The sequence below is a fragment of the Bombus fervidus genome, chromosome 5 (assembly GCF_041682495.2).
Source record: "Bombus fervidus isolate BK054 chromosome 5, iyBomFerv1, whole genome shotgun sequence".
NCBI lineage: Eukaryota > Metazoa > Arthropoda > Insecta > Hymenoptera > Apidae > Bombus > Bombus fervidus.
Genome location: NC_091521.1, coordinates 12,716,436 through 12,735,908, shown reverse-complemented (window position 1 = coordinate 12,735,908; position 19,473 = coordinate 12,716,436). Strand labels below are relative to the sequence as shown.

General features: G+C 35.3%; 2 protein-coding genes across 5 annotated transcripts in view; one reads left to right on the top strand and one right to left on the bottom strand.

The window, feature by feature from the left end:
- Window positions 1-4,419, top strand: part of LOC139987558 (tyrosine-protein kinase transmembrane receptor Ror) — a 36,361-nt gene extending 31,942 nt beyond the window's left edge. The window contains exon 10 of the mRNA XM_072003940.1: window positions 4,410-4,419. The gene's annotated coding sequence lies outside the window, so the exon portion shown is untranslated. The remainder of the gene's footprint in view (window positions 1-4,409) is intronic.
- On the bottom strand, window positions 304-16,399 carry LOC139987561 (protein Wnt-5b). Of its 4 annotated transcripts, XM_072003946.1 has the most exons (9): window positions 15,538-16,397; window positions 14,962-15,275; window positions 7,001-7,085; window positions 1,862-2,127; window positions 1,342-1,522; window positions 1,094-1,205; window positions 900-1,002; window positions 652-819; window positions 304-509 (listed from the first exon to the last, which is right to left on the bottom strand). In XM_072003946.1, the coding sequence occupies exons 3-9, from the start codon at window positions 7,078-7,080 to the stop codon at window positions 322-324; spliced, it is 1,098 nt and encodes a 365-aa protein (XP_071860047.1). In that variant the 5' UTR covers window positions 7,081-7,085; window positions 14,962-15,275; window positions 15,538-16,397; the 3' UTR covers window positions 304-321. The 4 variants fall into 4 exon arrangements, with proteins under 4 accessions (XP_071860047.1, XP_071860046.1, XP_071860048.1 ...); XM_072003945.1 differs by lacking the exon at window positions 14,962-15,275 and having other exon boundaries at window positions 15,538-16,399; XM_072003947.1 differs by lacking the exons at window positions 14,962-15,275; window positions 15,538-16,397 and adding an exon at window positions 13,082-13,260.
- Window positions 16,400-19,473: the final 3,074 nt, after the last annotated feature.

Below are 19,473 nucleotides of genomic sequence, written 5' to 3'. Positions count from 1 at the left end.
TATTTTCGGAATTTTAAAAACCTATTTGTATTCATTCATACATTCAATTTTTCATGAGAAAAATCTATAATAGTATAAAATAAAGTATTAGTGTGTATATTTTAAGTTAAATACGATATAGAACATTTTTTAAATGATGATGATAATAGGTAAGCATTTTACTAAAGTATTTTGCTAAACGTTCGTTATAATTTTGAGAAATGTATATACACAGTATAATATTCCCTAATAATTGATGTCTATCTGAAATACCGAGAAGAATTGTATCACAAAAAAGGTACATATATTTTTCTTATGAAAGTATCAAATAAAATTGAAATTTTATTTGCAAGTATGAATATCTACGCTTTTAACACAAGTTTTGCATTCAACGAAACAACACCAATGAAATTTGCACTCGCATCGTTCTCTAATGGTTGATTTTTGTGTGTTATATCCTCGACCGCAGCAAAGAAGATTACATCCATCCATACCGGATGATGTTCTGTTGCAAATTCTTCCGTGTGTACCTAATAAATATTTATTTTTTGTAAAGAAAGAAAGAAATTTGTATAAGCATAGTCTCGTGTAGTATTTATTTAATGTTTTTGAAAATTGCCAAAAGAAATTAATAAATTGATCATTTAAAGTTTTTGAATAAAAATTTGTTACCTAACGATCCAAGTGTTTCATTAGGAAGACAATAGTTTGGAGATTCATCCAAATAAACTAGATCATTCGCAGTAGGTAACGAAAATCTTGGATCTCGCATAGACAGACGCCCACGTCTATTTACTCTCACTTCTGTTGCTCCATCATATTTATCTAAGAGAAAATCACCTGTAAAGATGATTAATATGTATTTATAACACTATTTTATTATCGCAACATTAAAAGTAACTATATTAAAAGAAACATACCAATTTCTCGGAAGGAAGCAAGTTGCTGCCAGCAAGTAATTAAGCTGCAACTTCCAGAAACTCCGTGACACTTGCATGTTACTTTGGACCGTTTTATAACAGCCTTTGGAAATTTGTTAATTTCATAATTATTAACGCTAATGATTTCTTTGTCGCTATTTAATAAAATGGAAATAAAAAAGAATGAAATTTACCCTGCGTCCGGCTTCGTTATTATGAAGATTCATTAAGCTTCTGCCTTGTTCTCTACTGCCTCTTTTAAAACTTCGCTCACGTTCTTTCACATCAACGAATGCTTGTGTAAATCTAAACAGATAAAATCTGTTAGAGAAAGCTTTCGATGAAAGCTATGAGCATGTTAAACATTGACAGTAACATACATACAGATTAGGGAGAAATTTAAAACAGTTAGTGGAATTAAAAAAGAGCTTGCAATAATTACTTGTAACCGTATTCGAGATTGTCTCCGCAGCCACCCCAGATCCAGTCTCGCTTTAGATCTCTGGGTCTGCTGCTTCTAGAACATCCACACGAGGATAATTGCCCATCTCTGCAAGATCGGCTAATCGAATATACCACTCCTGCAGCTGTGATCGCATGGACGAACGCAGTCTCTCTGCTTGCTAGGAAAAGAAACGCGTCCGTTTAAATCTCTTTTAGCATTTAAAGCTATATCAATAACTGCTTAAAAACTTATTTATAAATGATAACATTTTAAAACTTTTATTTGTTTAAAGAGAGCCCTTATCCTTGATCGATCCATGAATTAGTGTAATATTCTTCATTTCTTCAGTACTGTTTATTGAAACCTACCTATCTCTTGATTGCAATAATGAGATCATCGCATCGTGATGTGTCTCTTCGTAAATAAGAGGTTGTTAGGAAACAAGTATTACCAACAAAAGGTCATTGACGAAGAAAGAAAGAACTTGATATAAGTAGCTTGTATAAAAGTGTTATACCTATTCTAAGCATAGGTCCAAACACTGACTCATCAGTGACAGTGGAGCAATTCCATCTTCGGTCGTGAAATTGATGCTGGCACTCGTGAATTCCAAATTTTGCACCCTTTGCAACACTTGGCATGTGATCCACGGACAACTGACATAGTTTCCCTTGGCCTTGCGAGAGCCCTTTTAGCCCATGACAAATGCTCGATGCAGCGACGTCGTAAGTTTCTATCATCTGAGCAGTTTCGAGTTGTGGAAAGTGTTGCAGGCCGATGTTTCTGAAACGATCACGGGAAAAAGTGGTACAAACGTTAGGATAAAATCAGAACGGAAAAGATTTAAAATAGATTTATAGTTGTATTCATAGAACTGATATAACTTTTCCACCAAGCCAATATGTACCTCTGTTGAATAAAAATTAAATCCATCATTTTAATTAACGTTAAACATTAACTGTACTGAATATTGTTTGGGATACTTCAGGGTAGCGATTAACAGTTAATAAACGTTATTCAAATATCACGTGTATTTTTACATTGTTTCAGTTATTTTATATTATATTAGTAAATTTCAATACGAGTTTTACAAGGATAATAAGTTCCAATGGAACCTCGAGCGAAATCTATTCTTAGCTTGAACAAATAACTTCCAACGTGGAAACTTGCCCGATATTTCCAAAACCCATTTCGATCAACCACCCTTTGTTCAATACTCGACGCCCCCTTCTTTTCCAAAAGGCATGTATAAATTCGGTCGAACTTGCAAAGATTTGTTACGCTGATTATACAAATTTGGAGCAGAAAAGCCGTGGGCGAAGAACGGTTCTCCGTGCCGATTTTTAATGGTACATTTGTGAGTCAACCGAGCGAGATGATGGAATGATGCCGTCACGGACAGAAGTCAGGGGGTCTCTAACGGATCTACCAATCTGAAATTCGAAACGGGTGCTCGTAAAGGTTTTACCAACGATATAAGCATGAGTATCAGTGTATGGTGTACACACTCGGATGCTCTGATATTGCCAATCGAATACATAAAATGGACGCAGTCTAGCGACCTCAATGTGCAGGATTGATGGGCAAAACGTGTAGGAAACAATAGAAAAGTTATGTCATATATAGTGTATATATATGAGGATCCGTGTTCGATATTTTAAGGGTAGTAGAACGGGTTAAAAGATCAACATGTAGTGTACAAGTTGTTGGATATTTCCAAGTATCGAATCAAATTAATTTTCTCGTTTGCTCTCCTTACACTGCGATGAAATTTGCCTAAACGTTAAACGACGCCTTAATATTTTGTTTGAGTATAGTATTTAGGAAAATAGATGGGTACTAAATTAATGAAGATTTTTACAATATCAAGGCTCTAATCATTTTCACTTGGAAACGATATTCCAAAAGATAAAAGCTAATTGTCAAATTTTTTTAATTATAACTTAGAAAGAGATACAATTTGTCCCAGTTATGTAGACCATTCTGTGTAGGAGATATCGTTCCTGACGTTAAGCAAACTGTATTATTACATCTCAGATGTTTCTATGCCGTTGTTTACTGCAGTTTCTAATCCCTTTTACTGGGGTGAAAGTTGCGCGTGATACTGTCCCACGTAACATACAGTGCTTGAAGACATCATCGATAAATATTAAAGAAAAAAGAGTAAACGATTTCAAATCAAGCAATTTGACTTGCACGAATACAAGCTTGAAGCGAAGTCACTCGAATTAAAGAAGCGAATTAACTAATCTTAACGAGATTTAGAGGATTAAGATTTCCAACCATTGGTCTCATGGTAAACAACACTAGGGTGTACATAATAGACTGCATTAATATTCCGGAACACGTTTTGGTTGTGATATATTATCAGCTTTGCACTCCCCTAAAACAATGACGCAGGGAATCATGGGAGGGGAACGATAATATTTCGAAGGATCCTGCCCACGCAAATTCGTGGGGCACTTCGTAGGCCGTGCCGTCCCAAAAAGTAATGCCCCGTGTCTCTTAAAAGATTATACCGGCAATCGTATGGTTTTACGTACCGGGTGTTCTAATTGAAATATTATATTTAATTTTAATTTCCCGTTGAATAAACTTTGCTATTTCAATTCGTTGATTTAATCCTTAACTCTGTCATCATTTAGATGAAGAGATAGAAATGGGGTCAATTTTAATATGTATCTAGGAATCTAATAATAAGTTAATTCCAATATAAAGTAAAAATTTACAAAATTTTACTTTGTATGAGATTCGATTGTTACACATTGAAATATCAATCAATTTAAATATAATCTTATGTTCTGTTATTCTAAATCGGATATGTGATAATTTTTTTCTGATAAACATTGAGGAGCGACGTAGATTTTATTCCTCACAATGCTCAGGTATACGTTAACCACCTTATTTTGCGTAGGAGTAATGTAATCGATCCGTATTATTTTAGTGTTAGCAGAGACGAACGATTGAGATAATGATTACTATTAGCAGTAGTAAATTATCAACCATGAAGTACGATCTCTCCATTAATACAACTAAAAATATACATTCCTTCGAGACTTTAAAAGTTACTTTGACTGTGCTCCTCGTGCAAGAAATTCTTAAAGAAATGACTGTGAGTTTATGAGGATTTTATCTTTGCTTGCTGAGGATGAAAACAACGAAACGTAGGAATTTAAAAGTAGGCAAAAGTTTATGCAATATATAAATTGTTTCAGAATAAGCAAAAATTTTATCGATATCATAGCATATATATCATATACCGGCAAAAGGATCAAAACGGAAGAGAGGAAGGAAATAAAGTAAAGGAAGAAGGGATGAGAAACAAAGGAAAGGAAGAGCCTATTTTGGAGTAACACGTACCTACTTTTGTTCCTACGGTTCAAGCAGGAATTATTCGTTTTTTATGTTACTGTTTTTTCTATTTCTCATTTTTTTCGCTCAACATGCACGTATCATTTTGTAGAAATCTAAGAAACGAAGAATAAGAATTGATCATATTACAAGTGAAAGAAACTATATGCTCGATGTTAAAGCGAATCGAGCGAATTGCTAGCCGATTTCTAACATCGAACGAAAGAAACTAAAACATCTAGTGGAAAGTATCGTGTCGCGGCCAACAATGACGCTACTTTCTTCTCACGTGGGACGAGAAAAATGTCTCAAGGCCACCCTTTAATCTGACTGTTTCGATATCGTCGCGATTCACGGAGAAATAGTGCACCGGGAATGTCCTGGTGTGAATCAATTCATTCCTGTACTTAAACACACGCACATCGCCGTGTGTCCGGAATCTAATCTGGACGCTGGCTCTTAGTCGTGACTTAAGGGGTTGTTACATTGATACTGGAGGGTAGATTAGCGAGAGAAACGCGCATTTTTGCGAGAAAATTGTTTTATCTTGCATAGACCATTGCTCAAGTTACGCTCTATCTTATTGCCGACTGAAATGTCGTGTAATTAATTCGCTCACGTAAAATCGTAAGTCATGGAAGAATTTAAGTCAGCCATTTACGACGCACAGAGTAGATATTCACGTCGAGTCCGTTTGCTGGATAAGGCATATAACAAGGATATGTGGCGAATGAAAAGTTGAACATATAAATTTTTAAGAAGCAGATAAGATGGAAATTCACTGAACAAAATCTGTATCTTTAAGACAGAACTCTTTGGTTTTGTTAAAGTATATAGAAATTGCACGAATATTGAAAGTAATTTATTAAAAGCTCTTTGAAAGATCTCTCAAAAGCTCAGATCTAATTAGGATGTGGTAAAGATAAAATTAAAACGATCAGAGATTACATCCATCGAGTTCTTAACTTAAGCTCAGATAAGAGGGATTAACTTTTATGGAGATCCTGTGAGTCCCGCCCAAATGATTAGGCATTTTCTTGATCAGAGACGCTTAACGAAGAGATTTAGAAAGAAAAAAACCACTGTAATGACTGAAAGGGCTATTGATCATTTATCAAAGATCGAAATCTATTAGTGTCATCTTTTGAATTTTGAAATGGGAAGCAGTGTGATGGAAAAGTTGGTAGCATTTATCAGTGATCAAAAGTGTTTGTTTCTCGACATACTTTCCTTAAAATTAACAACTTTAAATTAATTGTAATCCACTTTCGATACTCGCAACTTTGACATCTTAGGTAGAGCCTAGGAAGAAAAATTCAATAAAAATTTATCGAACAAACTAGCCCTTCTTCGTTTAATTTTTATTTCATTTGAAGCTTCGTTCAATTAATTTTAGAAATATCGAAAGTTAATACGAAGTCTATCTCAGGTAATATCTTCAAAAAATCTTTGCTATGAAAGGGAAATTTTGAACAACTTCCTCCGTTTTCCTTTCTACTAAAAATATTTGCGATTTCAATTCAACTGGCCAGAAATTTCGACGAAAGGATTTGAAAAAACATAAAGAAGCTTTCATCGAGGGTAGACCCAAAGCAGAACAAAAATACCATAATCCCAGTGATTTCCAAAAATCCAATTACGAAGCGGGGCATGAAGAATCTTCACGGATGAAAATTCCACGCCAAGAAAAACTGTACCGATCTCGGAACTATTCAATGATTTGTCATGGACGTGTAGGGGTGGAAGTTAAGGGTGACTAAGGCAATTCAGAAATTAGACACACCGTTGTCGGGGGTACTTTGAAAAAGAGGACAACGATTCTATGAAAAATCCTTCGATCGTGTTCCCACGACGCGATTTCGTCTCGCTATATACAAAGAGCTATAAATTATGGTAGTCGTTGCGTGGGCAATTTTTGCGGGAATTTGATGAGGGTAGAGAACCGTACCTTTCTCTTCACGACATATTAATTTATCGATTATCGTCCTGATACCCCGTACTTGTGTTCTTCGATCTGTACCTTGAAGATTGCGCCGAGTAATTAGGCAATTTTGCGTAGGGGTTGCGAATTTCACGCTTACTCCTTTAGGGAAATCTGAATTATTATCTGCATTTAATAGCAAACATTATAAGGGAATGCACATTATAACGTTTTTACTTAAATGTTTGAATATTCGTAATTATATAAAAATTGGATATTACATTCGTAATTGAATATAATCAGTTATATCTTAACGGTATCGAAATACTCGATATTGGAACTTTAATTTAAGAAGCTGGTAATTCTACAAAAAGGGATACTCACATCCATGTTCCTGGTACAGTCAATGCTACGACGATGAGAAGTAATCGCGAAATAATGAGTAAGCCGCTGCAAACTGCCATCTTGCCTGCAAAGTAATTTCGATATAAGTATTAACTTCCAAATTGTCTTACCATTTTTCTCGATTAAATTCTAATATACAAAAAATAAGACTAAAGAAAAAAAAAGGCAGAATTTATATATTGCGATGTGGAATATACATGTTGTCGAAGGTATTTTGAAATATGCAATAAATCGTCGACAATAAAAATACATATCTCCGTTAAAAAAAATTTCTTTAAAAAAAAGTCAGAGTATTCTATTAAGTTTCTTCCATCAAGTCAAACAACTTTCGTGCGTAAAGATTTATTTGCATTTACAATAGCGTGTATGCACTTGAACGGACCCGTTAATATTCGAGCTCCATTAAAAACCGTGTTATTCGAATTAAAAATAATTTTCACGAAACACAATCACGAAGAGTATCTCCTAAGAACATTTCACAAGGGAATTCCAAACAGTAACACCAAGTGCTTCACCCGGTATACAAAATGAGTACGTGAGTACACGTACTAGTATATACAATATACATATATACGTGTATACCAGTTCTGTGGGCTGCAAGCACGCCGTAGCCTCGGCTTGAAACGAAAGACACCTAAGTCCAGGCGATTATGGTACATCGATTCGACATTACACCTTGCTTGCTCCTGAAGCGACTCACGAGAGTCCTCGGTTCTTGTTCTCGGTCCAGGCTCCAGCCATGTACGCGACTGGTTAATAGAAACTACAGACCTGAGTTACGACTCGTAAACTCTATAACTTTTCATTTTCAACTGTTACGCTACGGTGACACGAGAACTATACCTGTTGATGAGTAGAGTCTAGCGACAATATTGTATTTATGGTTTATGGATATACTCTCGCCTTGATTGCACATGGCGAACGTACACACATCTGTTTGCAAGCGTTGAGTTAGATTTGAAAAGTCTGTAATATTTTTAATACGTATCGCTATCAAGTTTCGTGACTTAGTAGAAAGGTGGTTTTAGAATTATAGCTTTACTTTAAATTTAATTCGTGCAGATTCTGTTTTGATAGCGGAAATAATAAATTTTCTGAATTTTTTTAGTGTAGTCATTTTGATCTATTGGTTTTGCTAGTATCAAAGTGAAATGTCTGGAATTTTTCAGTAGAAAAGCCATCATTGCCCAGTCAAACGGTATGAATTTTATCTTATTGAAGCTTTTTGATTCTCAAGAAAGCATTAGTGGGAAATATCTTAATTTAGACATCGAGAACTAATACAGAGGTATTTATATTTTCAAGGCCACTTTTATCTTCATAGGCAAAATACATTATTTATTAACTACTTCGAACAGTTTAATTTTAGCAAGATATAAATACTTCTTTCTAAATCTAAAATAATCACGATCTCATTTTAGAATGGCGTTGCATCTCAAGGTCTTGGTAATCGATGACAGGTTCGTATAAAAAAGTATACCTTGGGTCTTGTTCGCGAGTGAATGATCTTGGGTAACCCGATCGCGGATCAAAAAGTTCCGCTACTGGTTTTAAAAGAAGCGAAAGAAGAGGCGCGTCGTTCATTAAGAAACGCTGCGCTGTTAAATCAAAAAGCTCGGCCCGATTATGGCACATCGATTCTTGCGTTACACCTTGCTCGACCACGACGGGTGGCTGTTGCATTCAAAGTTGCCCGCTGCGACTAGTTAATATATGCTACTCGCTGAAGTTACGAGTCGTAAATTTTGTAACTTTTGATCCCGGCTTGCTATAATTTCAGTGAACCGACCATGAAACAAATTAAACACGCTTGCGAACGGGAGCTTTTTAAAGGAACATGGTATCCTGTCGTCAGTTGCAAAATGTATGTCAGCAAATTGCCGTAGATGTAATGTTAATTTTAAAAAATGAGTAAAAATTCAAAGGTACATGCAGCACCTTTATGCGTTAACATGTAACAGTTTATTTGGATTGGATTTTATTAGTAAAACTATAAAATCGTGTATATTCAACGTGTATATCCAAATTAATACAATGTACCAAAGTTACTAATGGGTCGATGAATTTTACAACCAAAATTTTATAGCAGTTATCGTCTATCTAGTTATTTAAATATTACGTTTCTGGTAAAATTATTTCTTCTAAAACTCTGAGGTTTAGAAATTTATAGCACATATTGTCAAATGTGTCTTTTCACTACTGGACCCTTCAATTATCGAAAGATAAGGTGTTATAATTCAGTTTTAAGGGTTATACGATGACTTTCATGACTGAATATAAATTAATAGCAGCCGGTAGGTTTCAACAAATAGTATAGGTATATTTTTACCAAGATATTTATGTCTGAAACTGGATAGGCAATAAATTTAAAAATAACATAGCGTACTATATCATTTAGGGAGAGAATATAAAAATTCCAGGATTCTAACAGGATTTAAAGCTTCTAGTATACTAGAAAAGCACCCTGTATATCCTCGTCTATCTAACCCACGCGATCGAGCAGAATATTAGCCGGTGTATAAAATGCATTTGTGATCACGACAGGAATGTAAATGGCGTACTTCAGCACGTCTCTCGCGGGGCCGGCCTCGAATTATCAGCAATAAAGTATCTCGCTGGCGTGTTGAACAAGACATGACCGGCGGTAGTGCAAGCACCGCTACATTTGTTGCTGAATGAGTTGGTCTTCGTCGGCTGATCGTTGATCCTGCGCAGCTGGATGGTACCACGCTGGCTATAATGATCGTAAAAGATCGTTGATCTAATATTAAAAGCGCACACGACGTTCCGTGGCTAACGGCCATTGAAAAGAGGAAAAGGAAATCTGTAAAGTTTCAAGAATCCTCGGCTCGCGATGATAATTAGGTACAGATCTTTAGGACCGCGAGGACGTCGTATCTTCAATCGTCGCCTAGAGATGCGTTCGTTAACTTTGCCAAGCGAAAATTTTATTTCAATGTAGATGATTTATTGTCATAATTAGTCGTATAATCATTTTGTTATTGACGTGCCTTTTCGATAAACATTTACTGGTCTACAATCAGAATTTTGTTTCATTACAACAAAGATCGTGGTTTATCATTATGATCTAAAAGTTACGCAGTATTAATTGGTATAATGACAAACGAATAAACGGTATATAACTTGCAAGTTGCATATAGGATTAATCTTTATTAATTTATTCATCGAGTTTTCTTAATCTTTTTAAGATAAATTGAATTTATACAAAGAACTAGGAATCGTATTAAGAAAATGTATTTATGTACAACTTTTAACAAATAAAACGCGTCAATATCTTTACCTGTATTTCAGATAGTAAATTTAAGAGCAATCTGGACGAAACTGTAAATACCATAAAATTATGTTTCATCAAGTTATATAATGATCGTTTTATCGAGCTATGTAATAATTCATATAATAATGAAATGTATGTTTTATGTAATCTGGTTGAGACGAATGAATAAAAAAAATTAACATAAAATGTAAAACATAATTTCATTACTTTACTATTGCTGTTGGCCTTGTAGAGAAGCGCAAAGCAGCCTGCTTCCACCTGACCAGGAAACATTATCGTAACTTCACTGCCGATAAACTCACTGAAATTCTACGGTACACGTTTGCCGGCTACAAATATCTAAGTGGAGAGTGAGGAAGAAGAAGGCCAAGAATTGATACAAGCGGACGGGAAAGCATTAACATCGCAATTTAATTCCTGTTAGACTCGTAATTACATGCGCATTTCAGATATGTATATGTAGAATACGCTCATTCGGATCACCATTAGACATTGGTTTTGGAATAGTGTAAATGTTTTGGGAAAAGTGTAAAATATATTTTTATTAATTACATTGCTTCCAAAATGGTAGAAACATAAATTCTCGGCTTCTTTGAAGTAGTCTTCTACGATATGAAAGTATCCTAACGTATAATCGTAAAAACGATGCTCGTTGTTTAGACAACATCTACTTGCTATCCTTTTCAACAATATTCGGTAACCGCTTTGTTTAAAGGACAGTGTTCCAATTTAGGAGACATCGTGACGGCTTTATGCTTTACATCTTTCAATTCTATCTCGCGGTTCTACAAGACATGCAGTTCAAACCATTAACTTTATTACCAGTTTTACTCAAAAGGAGATGTTATACATAAGTGAATCTCGGTTGGCATTAAGGATATAGTGTATATACAATGCTACTCTTTGTTTTATCAATATAAGATATTAATACAACAAATATTTTTAACACCAAGAATATTACATAATATTTTGTATGCACTTAGCTAAACTGTTGATAGAATACAATTCAACATGGTTGAGGATCCAATGACATCTATTTCAAACTGGATTTTCTAAAAGAAACACGGTCTAATCGAAAGAACTAGATTCTTCCTGTTCAACTTTATCTGTGCACATAGAATCACCATCGATCACCATCAATCCTACGTTAGTGTTTTCGAGCCGTGTGCTTGTAGCTAATCTTTCCAGATCGTAACGTTCGATTTATATGACATCGAATACTTTCGAAGTACACGAAATAAAATATTCCTTGGACGATATTCTGCTCGACGCTAGCGTATGCGATATGCAAGCCTGTGTTTTTACATTTTACAGGGCCATTATTCCACGTTCTTAAACATTCATAAATACCCAGACCACTTTACACCCAGGTAAGAGCGGATCGTTGTTTTCCATGGCAGGGAAAAGGTATGCACATCGTTGCATCAACCTGTCCTCGACGAGTCGGACCGGGATTTTCACGAGGAGCGGCAGGACGACTCGAGTCCTCTTAACGAAGTTGCTGGATAGGGACGATACGAGAACACATTCACCGTACGCGTGCATGCGAGAAAACGAGAGCGTGCTTACCCGGCTTGTAGACTCGAGAGGAGAGAAAGGAGGTGCGTACAGAGGACTTCAGGTGAGGGACAGTAGAGAGAGAAAAAAAGAAAGAACTGAAAGAAATAATGGTGGAAGGGGATGAAGAGAAAGTTAAAGAAATTGTAAACATACGAGAAAGAAACAGGAAAGAAAAAAAGGAAACGATAATGTTAAATGGAAAAAAGGAAACTGAAAGAGAGAAAAGAAAAGAAATTGGATAAAGATCTTGGGGGGAAGCAAGCAGAGGACGGAACGGTAGAATGTCGAACGGAAAAGGAGAAAATAAAAATGACAAAAGGAAAGAGGAGATAAAGAAGAAGATAATTGATCGAGGTAGGAGGAAATTATGAGAAAGAATAAAGAATGAATTGATATAATGAGAGAATAAATTGTTTTGATGTAGAATATATGAAATTGTTATTCGGATAAAATTTTCGACGATTAAAAGAATTACAATTAAGTTCATAAGTCCGATAAGCTAAGTATTCTCACATTTTACGCCGTTTACTGCTTTTGCTATCGCATGGGATACCTGCGCGATGATACGGGTATTATAGGATTTCAGTAGGTTTATCGGCGGCAAATTTATGATGTCTCCCAGTCAGGTGGCGGCTAACTGCTTTTATCCTTACTTACGTATGGAAATGGTAAAGTAATACGGATGCTTATTGAATTAAGCAAATTGAACTCGCTTAATTACGATGGAAATAGTTGTTCAATTGAAAATATATAAATTCGAATTAATTGCGATATCGATAACGTATGTTTTAACACGCATACGCGTTATTTTCGCTGGTATATTTTAAATATTTGTCAAAGAAAGATTATATACTTCAATAATTACCAAAATTAACATGAACTGAAATCTGATTAAAATTCGTTTGGTGATTAAATTTATAACAATAAATGATTTAAAAAAAAATCGACGAATGGAAAAGAAAGTCTTCCACCTACAAAAGGTTCGTCGCAGGATGCACAATGGCAAGGCACAATAGTTAGACAGCAGTACGATAAAACACGGATAATCATCGGATGAGAAACACCGGGCCTCGTTAAAAGTGTGCAGCAATTAATCTGCCTCGGGTCTCGTAAATCATTGAGCGGCGATCACAGAAGGGAAGTCGTGGATCAGCGGCGCGAATGTTCATCGATCGATCGAAGCTACCTCTCAAACGAAAGCTTACCTTAACGGCAATGTTAATCGATGTCGAATACCATCGCGCACACTGATTCTTCGCTAACGAGATCCGATTACTGACATTGGCGGATTCAACGTCGAGAATTCGCATAAAATCCGCAGTTAAGCCACTTTTCAACGACTTTCGCATAACTTTTTGTTGATTAGACGAAATGAGAGAATAATTGCCAGATTTTTTTAAATAAAAGCAATAGTATCTGAACCTTCTTGCGGAAATTACCTAATATTATCAGAATACCTTAACAAATTATCAATTCATTAACAAATTCTTCTGTACTTTAACGATAGTATTATTTGTGATATTATGGTGAAATAGAACTGTGAAAACAATATTTTAAAAAATTATCGTTAAAATTAAAAATGAATAATTTCAGAATAAACAGAGCACTAAGAATGACTAATAGGATAATTACGAAATACACAGAGCTAAAGGAAATGGTGTACAAGGTGTATTATATGAGTGATATTCCATTAATTCTTATCGTAAACTTCTCAATCAACGTTATTCCGCAATCTACACCGGACAACTTTCATCGTCTGCAACCATATACTATCTATGTATATCTGCTAGTACGAAAGGCTAGCGTCTTGCGTATCTGTCGTATAGCAAGGAAGTTACTTAGCAAAAGCTCAAACTGATGAGATAAGGTTGCTTGGTGTAACCTGCGCCTCATCCATAACCAGATATATGTTACGATAACGGAAAACCAAAACGTAACAACTTCTAAAATATTCGATGGATTTGAAATATCCATAATGAAATGCAACAGAGATCGTTTTTGTAGAACTTACATTTTGTTCAATGAGATACATGTATATTCCTTTCAGTCGCTTCTTTTTGGAATGCTTTCAAATTTTACAGATATCTAGAATATCCTGTGCTCCAATTTTACTCTGGTTTCAGTTATAGAAACCATACGGTACATAGAAACCATAGACAAACAGTTTTAATGTTTTAAAAACTTCAATGTAGGATTTAATATAGGATTGAAACTTAGTAGAATACTTTTGCTCATCTCTGTATAGTTGACTCAATAGTTCTTCGTTATTGAAATATTAAATATAAGTCGCAGTCCCTATATTTTCTGCTTAGAATCAATTACATAAGACATGCATGCTTTTTTTTAAAGATCCTACGAATATATCAAAGAATCTGAAAGCTAATGTAATTAACCCGTCAACTGTTTTATTGCTCACGGCTCCGGCATTTCTCTATTTATGCGGCGCGAACGCAACAAAACCAGATAGATCAGTTGCATTTTTCGCACTATGTGAACTAGTTTCGATAACGCCGGCCATTTAAAATTCAACGAGATATTGTTCCCGGAATAAATTGTCTTGAGTCGAGCCGCCATCGAAACGCGATTTGATATTACGATATGCGTATCCGTTTGTCAAATGGGCATTACAAAGATCCTAATCATTTTTGCAACGGGAAGACATTCCAAAGGATATAAACTACTGATTATCAAATTTATTTACGTCATTTAATCGTCATGTTTGAGAGAATCGCTGTTAGGTTTATTTATAAGCAATTATTAAAGAACATATACCACTATACGTATGTATTACGTCAATTAAAAGGAAAGAAAAACTTAGAAGAAAAATTGAATTTGCGATACAAAAATGAAATAAAATTCCAAAAGGAAAGATGTATTATTTAGGTGTAGGAATGACTTTTCAAATTACATGGTCTTACAAAGGGTTACTGGGTTAAAGGGTTAAATAGAATAGGCTTTCCATGTATTTATAATCCTATCGATTTTAGTTTCTAATTACAATATTAATACGTTAATCACAAAGGCAAGGTTACATTATCGATAGTTAATTATCATAGCCCATTAAACCGATTGAACGATTACTCACCGAACCAGGTGTATCCAAAGTCGTTAAGGACGAGTTAATTATTGCCCCAGTAAGATCGGGCAACGTTTCACTTTTTTATGGACGAAAGCCACACAACGACACTTACTTTTTGAATTAATACCGATAACACAACTCGTGTCGGCTCACTTTCATCGAATCTCTGTTCAGATTTCCGGTTTTGCCGGGAAACCCATAATTTTTCACACGGCACAATTCATATCTCATCTTCAGTATCGAAACATTTGATCTTCACAAATACAGCGGAAGAAATTGTTTTCGATGAACAAAATTTTTCTTTTATCTTGTTCATGTCCCTATATAAATATTACATAATATAGAATCGTTATAATATACAGTTAGCGATAATTTGTTTCGAAGATAAGCGAACAATTCATAACTAAAATTAAAATTATAGTACCGTCACAAAATTCTTTGAAAATAAAAAATTGAAGATTTTCAATAATAGGAAAAGAGAAAGGATTATTTAATAATCAAATACTTAGGTATGCTGCTAACTTTTTTCTAAAAAAAATTTTAATGACGCTTATCCTCATTAATATGTTTAAAATATCTCACGGTTTCTTTTGTCTTCAATCATTTCCAGCATGAATTCCGGCTATAATAGCGACGCCGACCATACAGAGGGTGTAAGGAAACTTTCGTCAGTCACCGTTGATGAATATAAAAAAAGAGGAATCGGCCGTGAAACAACGATCACCTGTTAGTCGAGGCAACCGGTCGCGGAAGTGTCATCGAAAACAGTCACTCGAAACACTAACGGGTAAACACATTCTAATTCTCGATCATTTCGTAAGCTCTTCAAACACCGAAAGATTTCTTGTCACTTCCCTTTCTCGAGGCGTCCCCGACGAACGCTGTGGTTCACCGTGCTAAAATCCTCTCGACCTTCTTCGTGGCCCTTCATTCTCGTCGATTCGAAAAACGAAGCGTCACCGGAGCTGTTACGTGCAACTCCGAAACAAATTTACTCTCCTCCGGTCGAACGTCTTAAGAATCACCATCCACGTTGACTGGAAACTTATTTTAAAGTGTCCTTCCTGTTCACCACTTTGAGATCCCGTAAACGTTACGAGACCAGGGGAGCAGAAGGAAACAGAACCATATTTGGCACGTGAAATTCCAGCACGATCGAAGGAATTTTTCAGGAGCAGGAATCGAAAGAGGTTTCCTTCCGTTCGAGGGAGACTTTAGACAGAGGTAGGCAGGATCGGTAAAAAGAAGCCGGTCCCACGGCGGATCGGTTGTTGGATCATCTCGAGGACGTGTGCTGCCTCGTGGCAAGAGGCCAGAGACCGAGGAACGCTGCGAAACCGACTTGGACGACGTGTTACTGCGGAATGGTCGCAGAGTGCAGGCAGAATCCACGAGACCGTGGTACGTTTCGTTCTCTCCCGCTGCCTTGTCTCTCCTGCACGCCGCGGGATCGGTCTCTCCTGCTCGTTCTCCCAAAGAGGGAGCCCCCTCGACTAGCGATGGCCTTAAGGCACCTCGAATCAGTTGAAACTGGCACTGCGAGTTCTCCATTATCGTGATTATTCACCGATCGAATGACAAAACCGAATAGCTTTGATTTATCTTCAATAATATGTAGCTCGACATATGACGAATAACGTTGAAGATAAATTGTGGCTAGTAGATCAGTTCGGATAAGTATTCTTTTTGAAATACTTGTCGCTATTGAATTTTACTTAATTGTCGAATTTCTTGAAAGATTTATGTTCGCTGTTTCGTTGAATAATTTACCGCGTTAACTACCGGGTAAATTTGATGTGTTAACCAGGGCGTCAAAATGGTATCACTTATTTCAGTAAGTTCAGCGTCGCGTTCGCGTAATATACAAAATATTTCTTTGAAATGTGAGTCTGACAAGCCATTTTGCCTTATCGTCAATTATCAACCACGTTATAAAAATGCATAATAAGTAAACATATCAAAATCTCTTATTGGACGTACATTTATGCAATTTTTTAGTAAATTATAAATGAATATACTGTAAAAGTTCTGTTCCAGAAATTGTTGAATACTTGAACTGACAATTCTTATAAATCTGAAATAACTTATTAGTTGTCGGAAAGGTACATTGAATCGTGTGGAAATTATTTCAATTAATCGGTGACTTCCATGACGTCAGTAGAAGGTCTAGGTGCCGGTTACCGGAGACCCCCAATGCCAGTCAACGTGTCAATATACGTGTAAATTGTTTGAAAACTCGTGATATAGGAGAAACTGAATGCCCATCACTACCCTCGACGGAACTCGCCGGCTGCTTCTCTCCCCTGTTTCCCTTTGCCTTTCTGTTTCTCTCCTTCCCCTCTTGCCGCTCTCTGGCCGGTTCATTGGTTCATCGGTGCACCGGTCCAGGCTCCGTATTCTTCTCTCTAATTATACCGTTACGTGCAATCGCTCGTGTCAATTAGCAGCTCTTTTTTTCCTGCCCGAATGCAACCCCTTCTTTCGCGAAGGACCCCGAGGAGGATTTCGATTCGACTTCTCCTTTCTTTCTTCTTCTCTCTCTTTCCTTCGAGTGATTCCGGAGAGACAAAGGGGTGGTTTCGTGATCCTTCTCGTTCGACAAAGATTTTTTTAGGAATTCAACAGAGGAACACCAACGAACGAATGTGGTATAGCAATAATGAATCGAAAGCCAATTTTCGAGAACATTTTATTTACAAATTTCTGAAATAAATCGAACAGTTTCTCCATTATATTTTTAAAATGATTTGCCGAGTAAATCTTTTAAAAAACCAGTGTACAAATCACAGAAGTATTCAAGAAAGCAGTCGTATAGAGTAATTAGAAAGAAGTAGGGTATCTAAATAAAACTTTCATAAGCAAACAATAAGACGTGCTATCAACGTCTTGATACATGTATTAGTTAATGAAGCGAATTCCTATAGTAAGGAAATTCTGTAGTGGTATACTACAATACGTATACACGTAGTCATTTTTATAAATTTTGTAGATCTTTACATTTTTAGAAATTATTCCTTCCATAACGTTTAAATACTGATTATAATTCCTATAATAAAATATAATATTTCACGTATCACAATCTCCAACTGAAATATGTAACCGTCTGATTGCTAGATAAACAACTGGCTATAATTTGCATATATATACAATTAGCGATCTGCTGATCCGATATATCAATCTTTTAGTCGTTTCGTTATAATAATATATTATTATTGGCTTCATATGATTATCGTCTATACTATATTAGCAAAATGGCAAACCTATATTTATTCAAATCATATCTATTATAAATCGATATTTCTATAAAATATTTTTACGTTACTTTTCTTTCAAAATAAATATAATTTATTACATGCTGGGTATGTAGTATAATAAAAATACTAAGTATGAAATAGAGCAATCCTTTGTACGTATATCAGGATTAGTTGGAGTACAATGTTTAACTCTCAGTGGGAAAAAGAATGTCGATACAATTATCGCCTTTAAAGGTAGTCTCCCTTCGGAATGAAGTTGGGTCATTAGTAAGAAAGGCAGAACTCTTACTCACATCGATGAACACGATAAACCACTTGTTTTACATGTAAACACGTTCTGCTCTGGTAATTGAACGGGTTCATTCTCAGGTTCTTCTACCTATTATTATCGAACTGACATTGAAATAGAGGTTTCTTTTTTTTTGCAAAAAGTATTTTAGAAACGTTTTCATAAAAAATTACTGAAACAAATAATTACGTATAGACAATGATTGCCGTGATAATAATAATAATTTATCGAACGTATCATTCTTTATTACACAATACATTAGTATAGAAAAAGTAACAGCAGGTGAAGATAATAGGTTAAATATTTTAAAATGTATTATAGCTAATCTATTATTTGGTATGTATAATATATAATATATTATAATATATTATATTATACATATATTATATGCATAGTAAAAGGCGCTTAAATCTTAATTTCTATGCAATTGGAAATATTTCAGAGCGCATCACTAACTACAAACCCTGCCTACCGAAATTTGCATATGTAGTGGTTTAACAGATCAACGTAATAGGCTGACGGGCGGCACTTCTGAACTTCGGGATCTTTGTCTTTCTTTTATATGTTCTCCTCGTCTTTTCATTTGGAACAGAACGCTCCTTTACCAGTCTTCCTGGTAACACGTTGTGTTTATCCCTTTATAAACTGGACCAGTCAAATCTTTTGGTCTCCACCATAAATATATAAAATGAATATCGCAGAAGGATATCGACCTTTTAAAAATTATATTGAAGCACTCAATTGCGATATTATCCCAAATATTTGATAAAGCATGAAACAATCTATTTTTTATTATGATAAAATAAATGAATGCTAAGATAACAATTTTTTCATAATTTCTTGATATTTATATTTCTTGATATTATATTTATATATAATAATTGCCTTGGAAGAATAAAATTATTTCATATGATTATCCTGAACTCACGAGACTCTGAACTCATCAGAATCTTCCTGATAAATTCAACAAATCGA

Bases quoted from the DNA above. Each gene is read 5' to 3' on its own strand.
- LOC139987561 (XM_072003945.1), bottom strand. From the start codon at position 15,568: ATGCTGGAAATGATTGAAGACAAAAGAAACC. The intron at 1,523-1,861 runs GTATAACACTTT...TTCTTTTCCTAG, and splicing joins TGGACCTATGCTTAGAATAG to CAAGCAGAGAGACTGCGTTC. The intron at 510-651 runs GTAACAAATTTT...AATATTTATTAG, and splicing joins TGAAACACTTGGATCGTTAG to GTACACACGGAAGAATTTGC.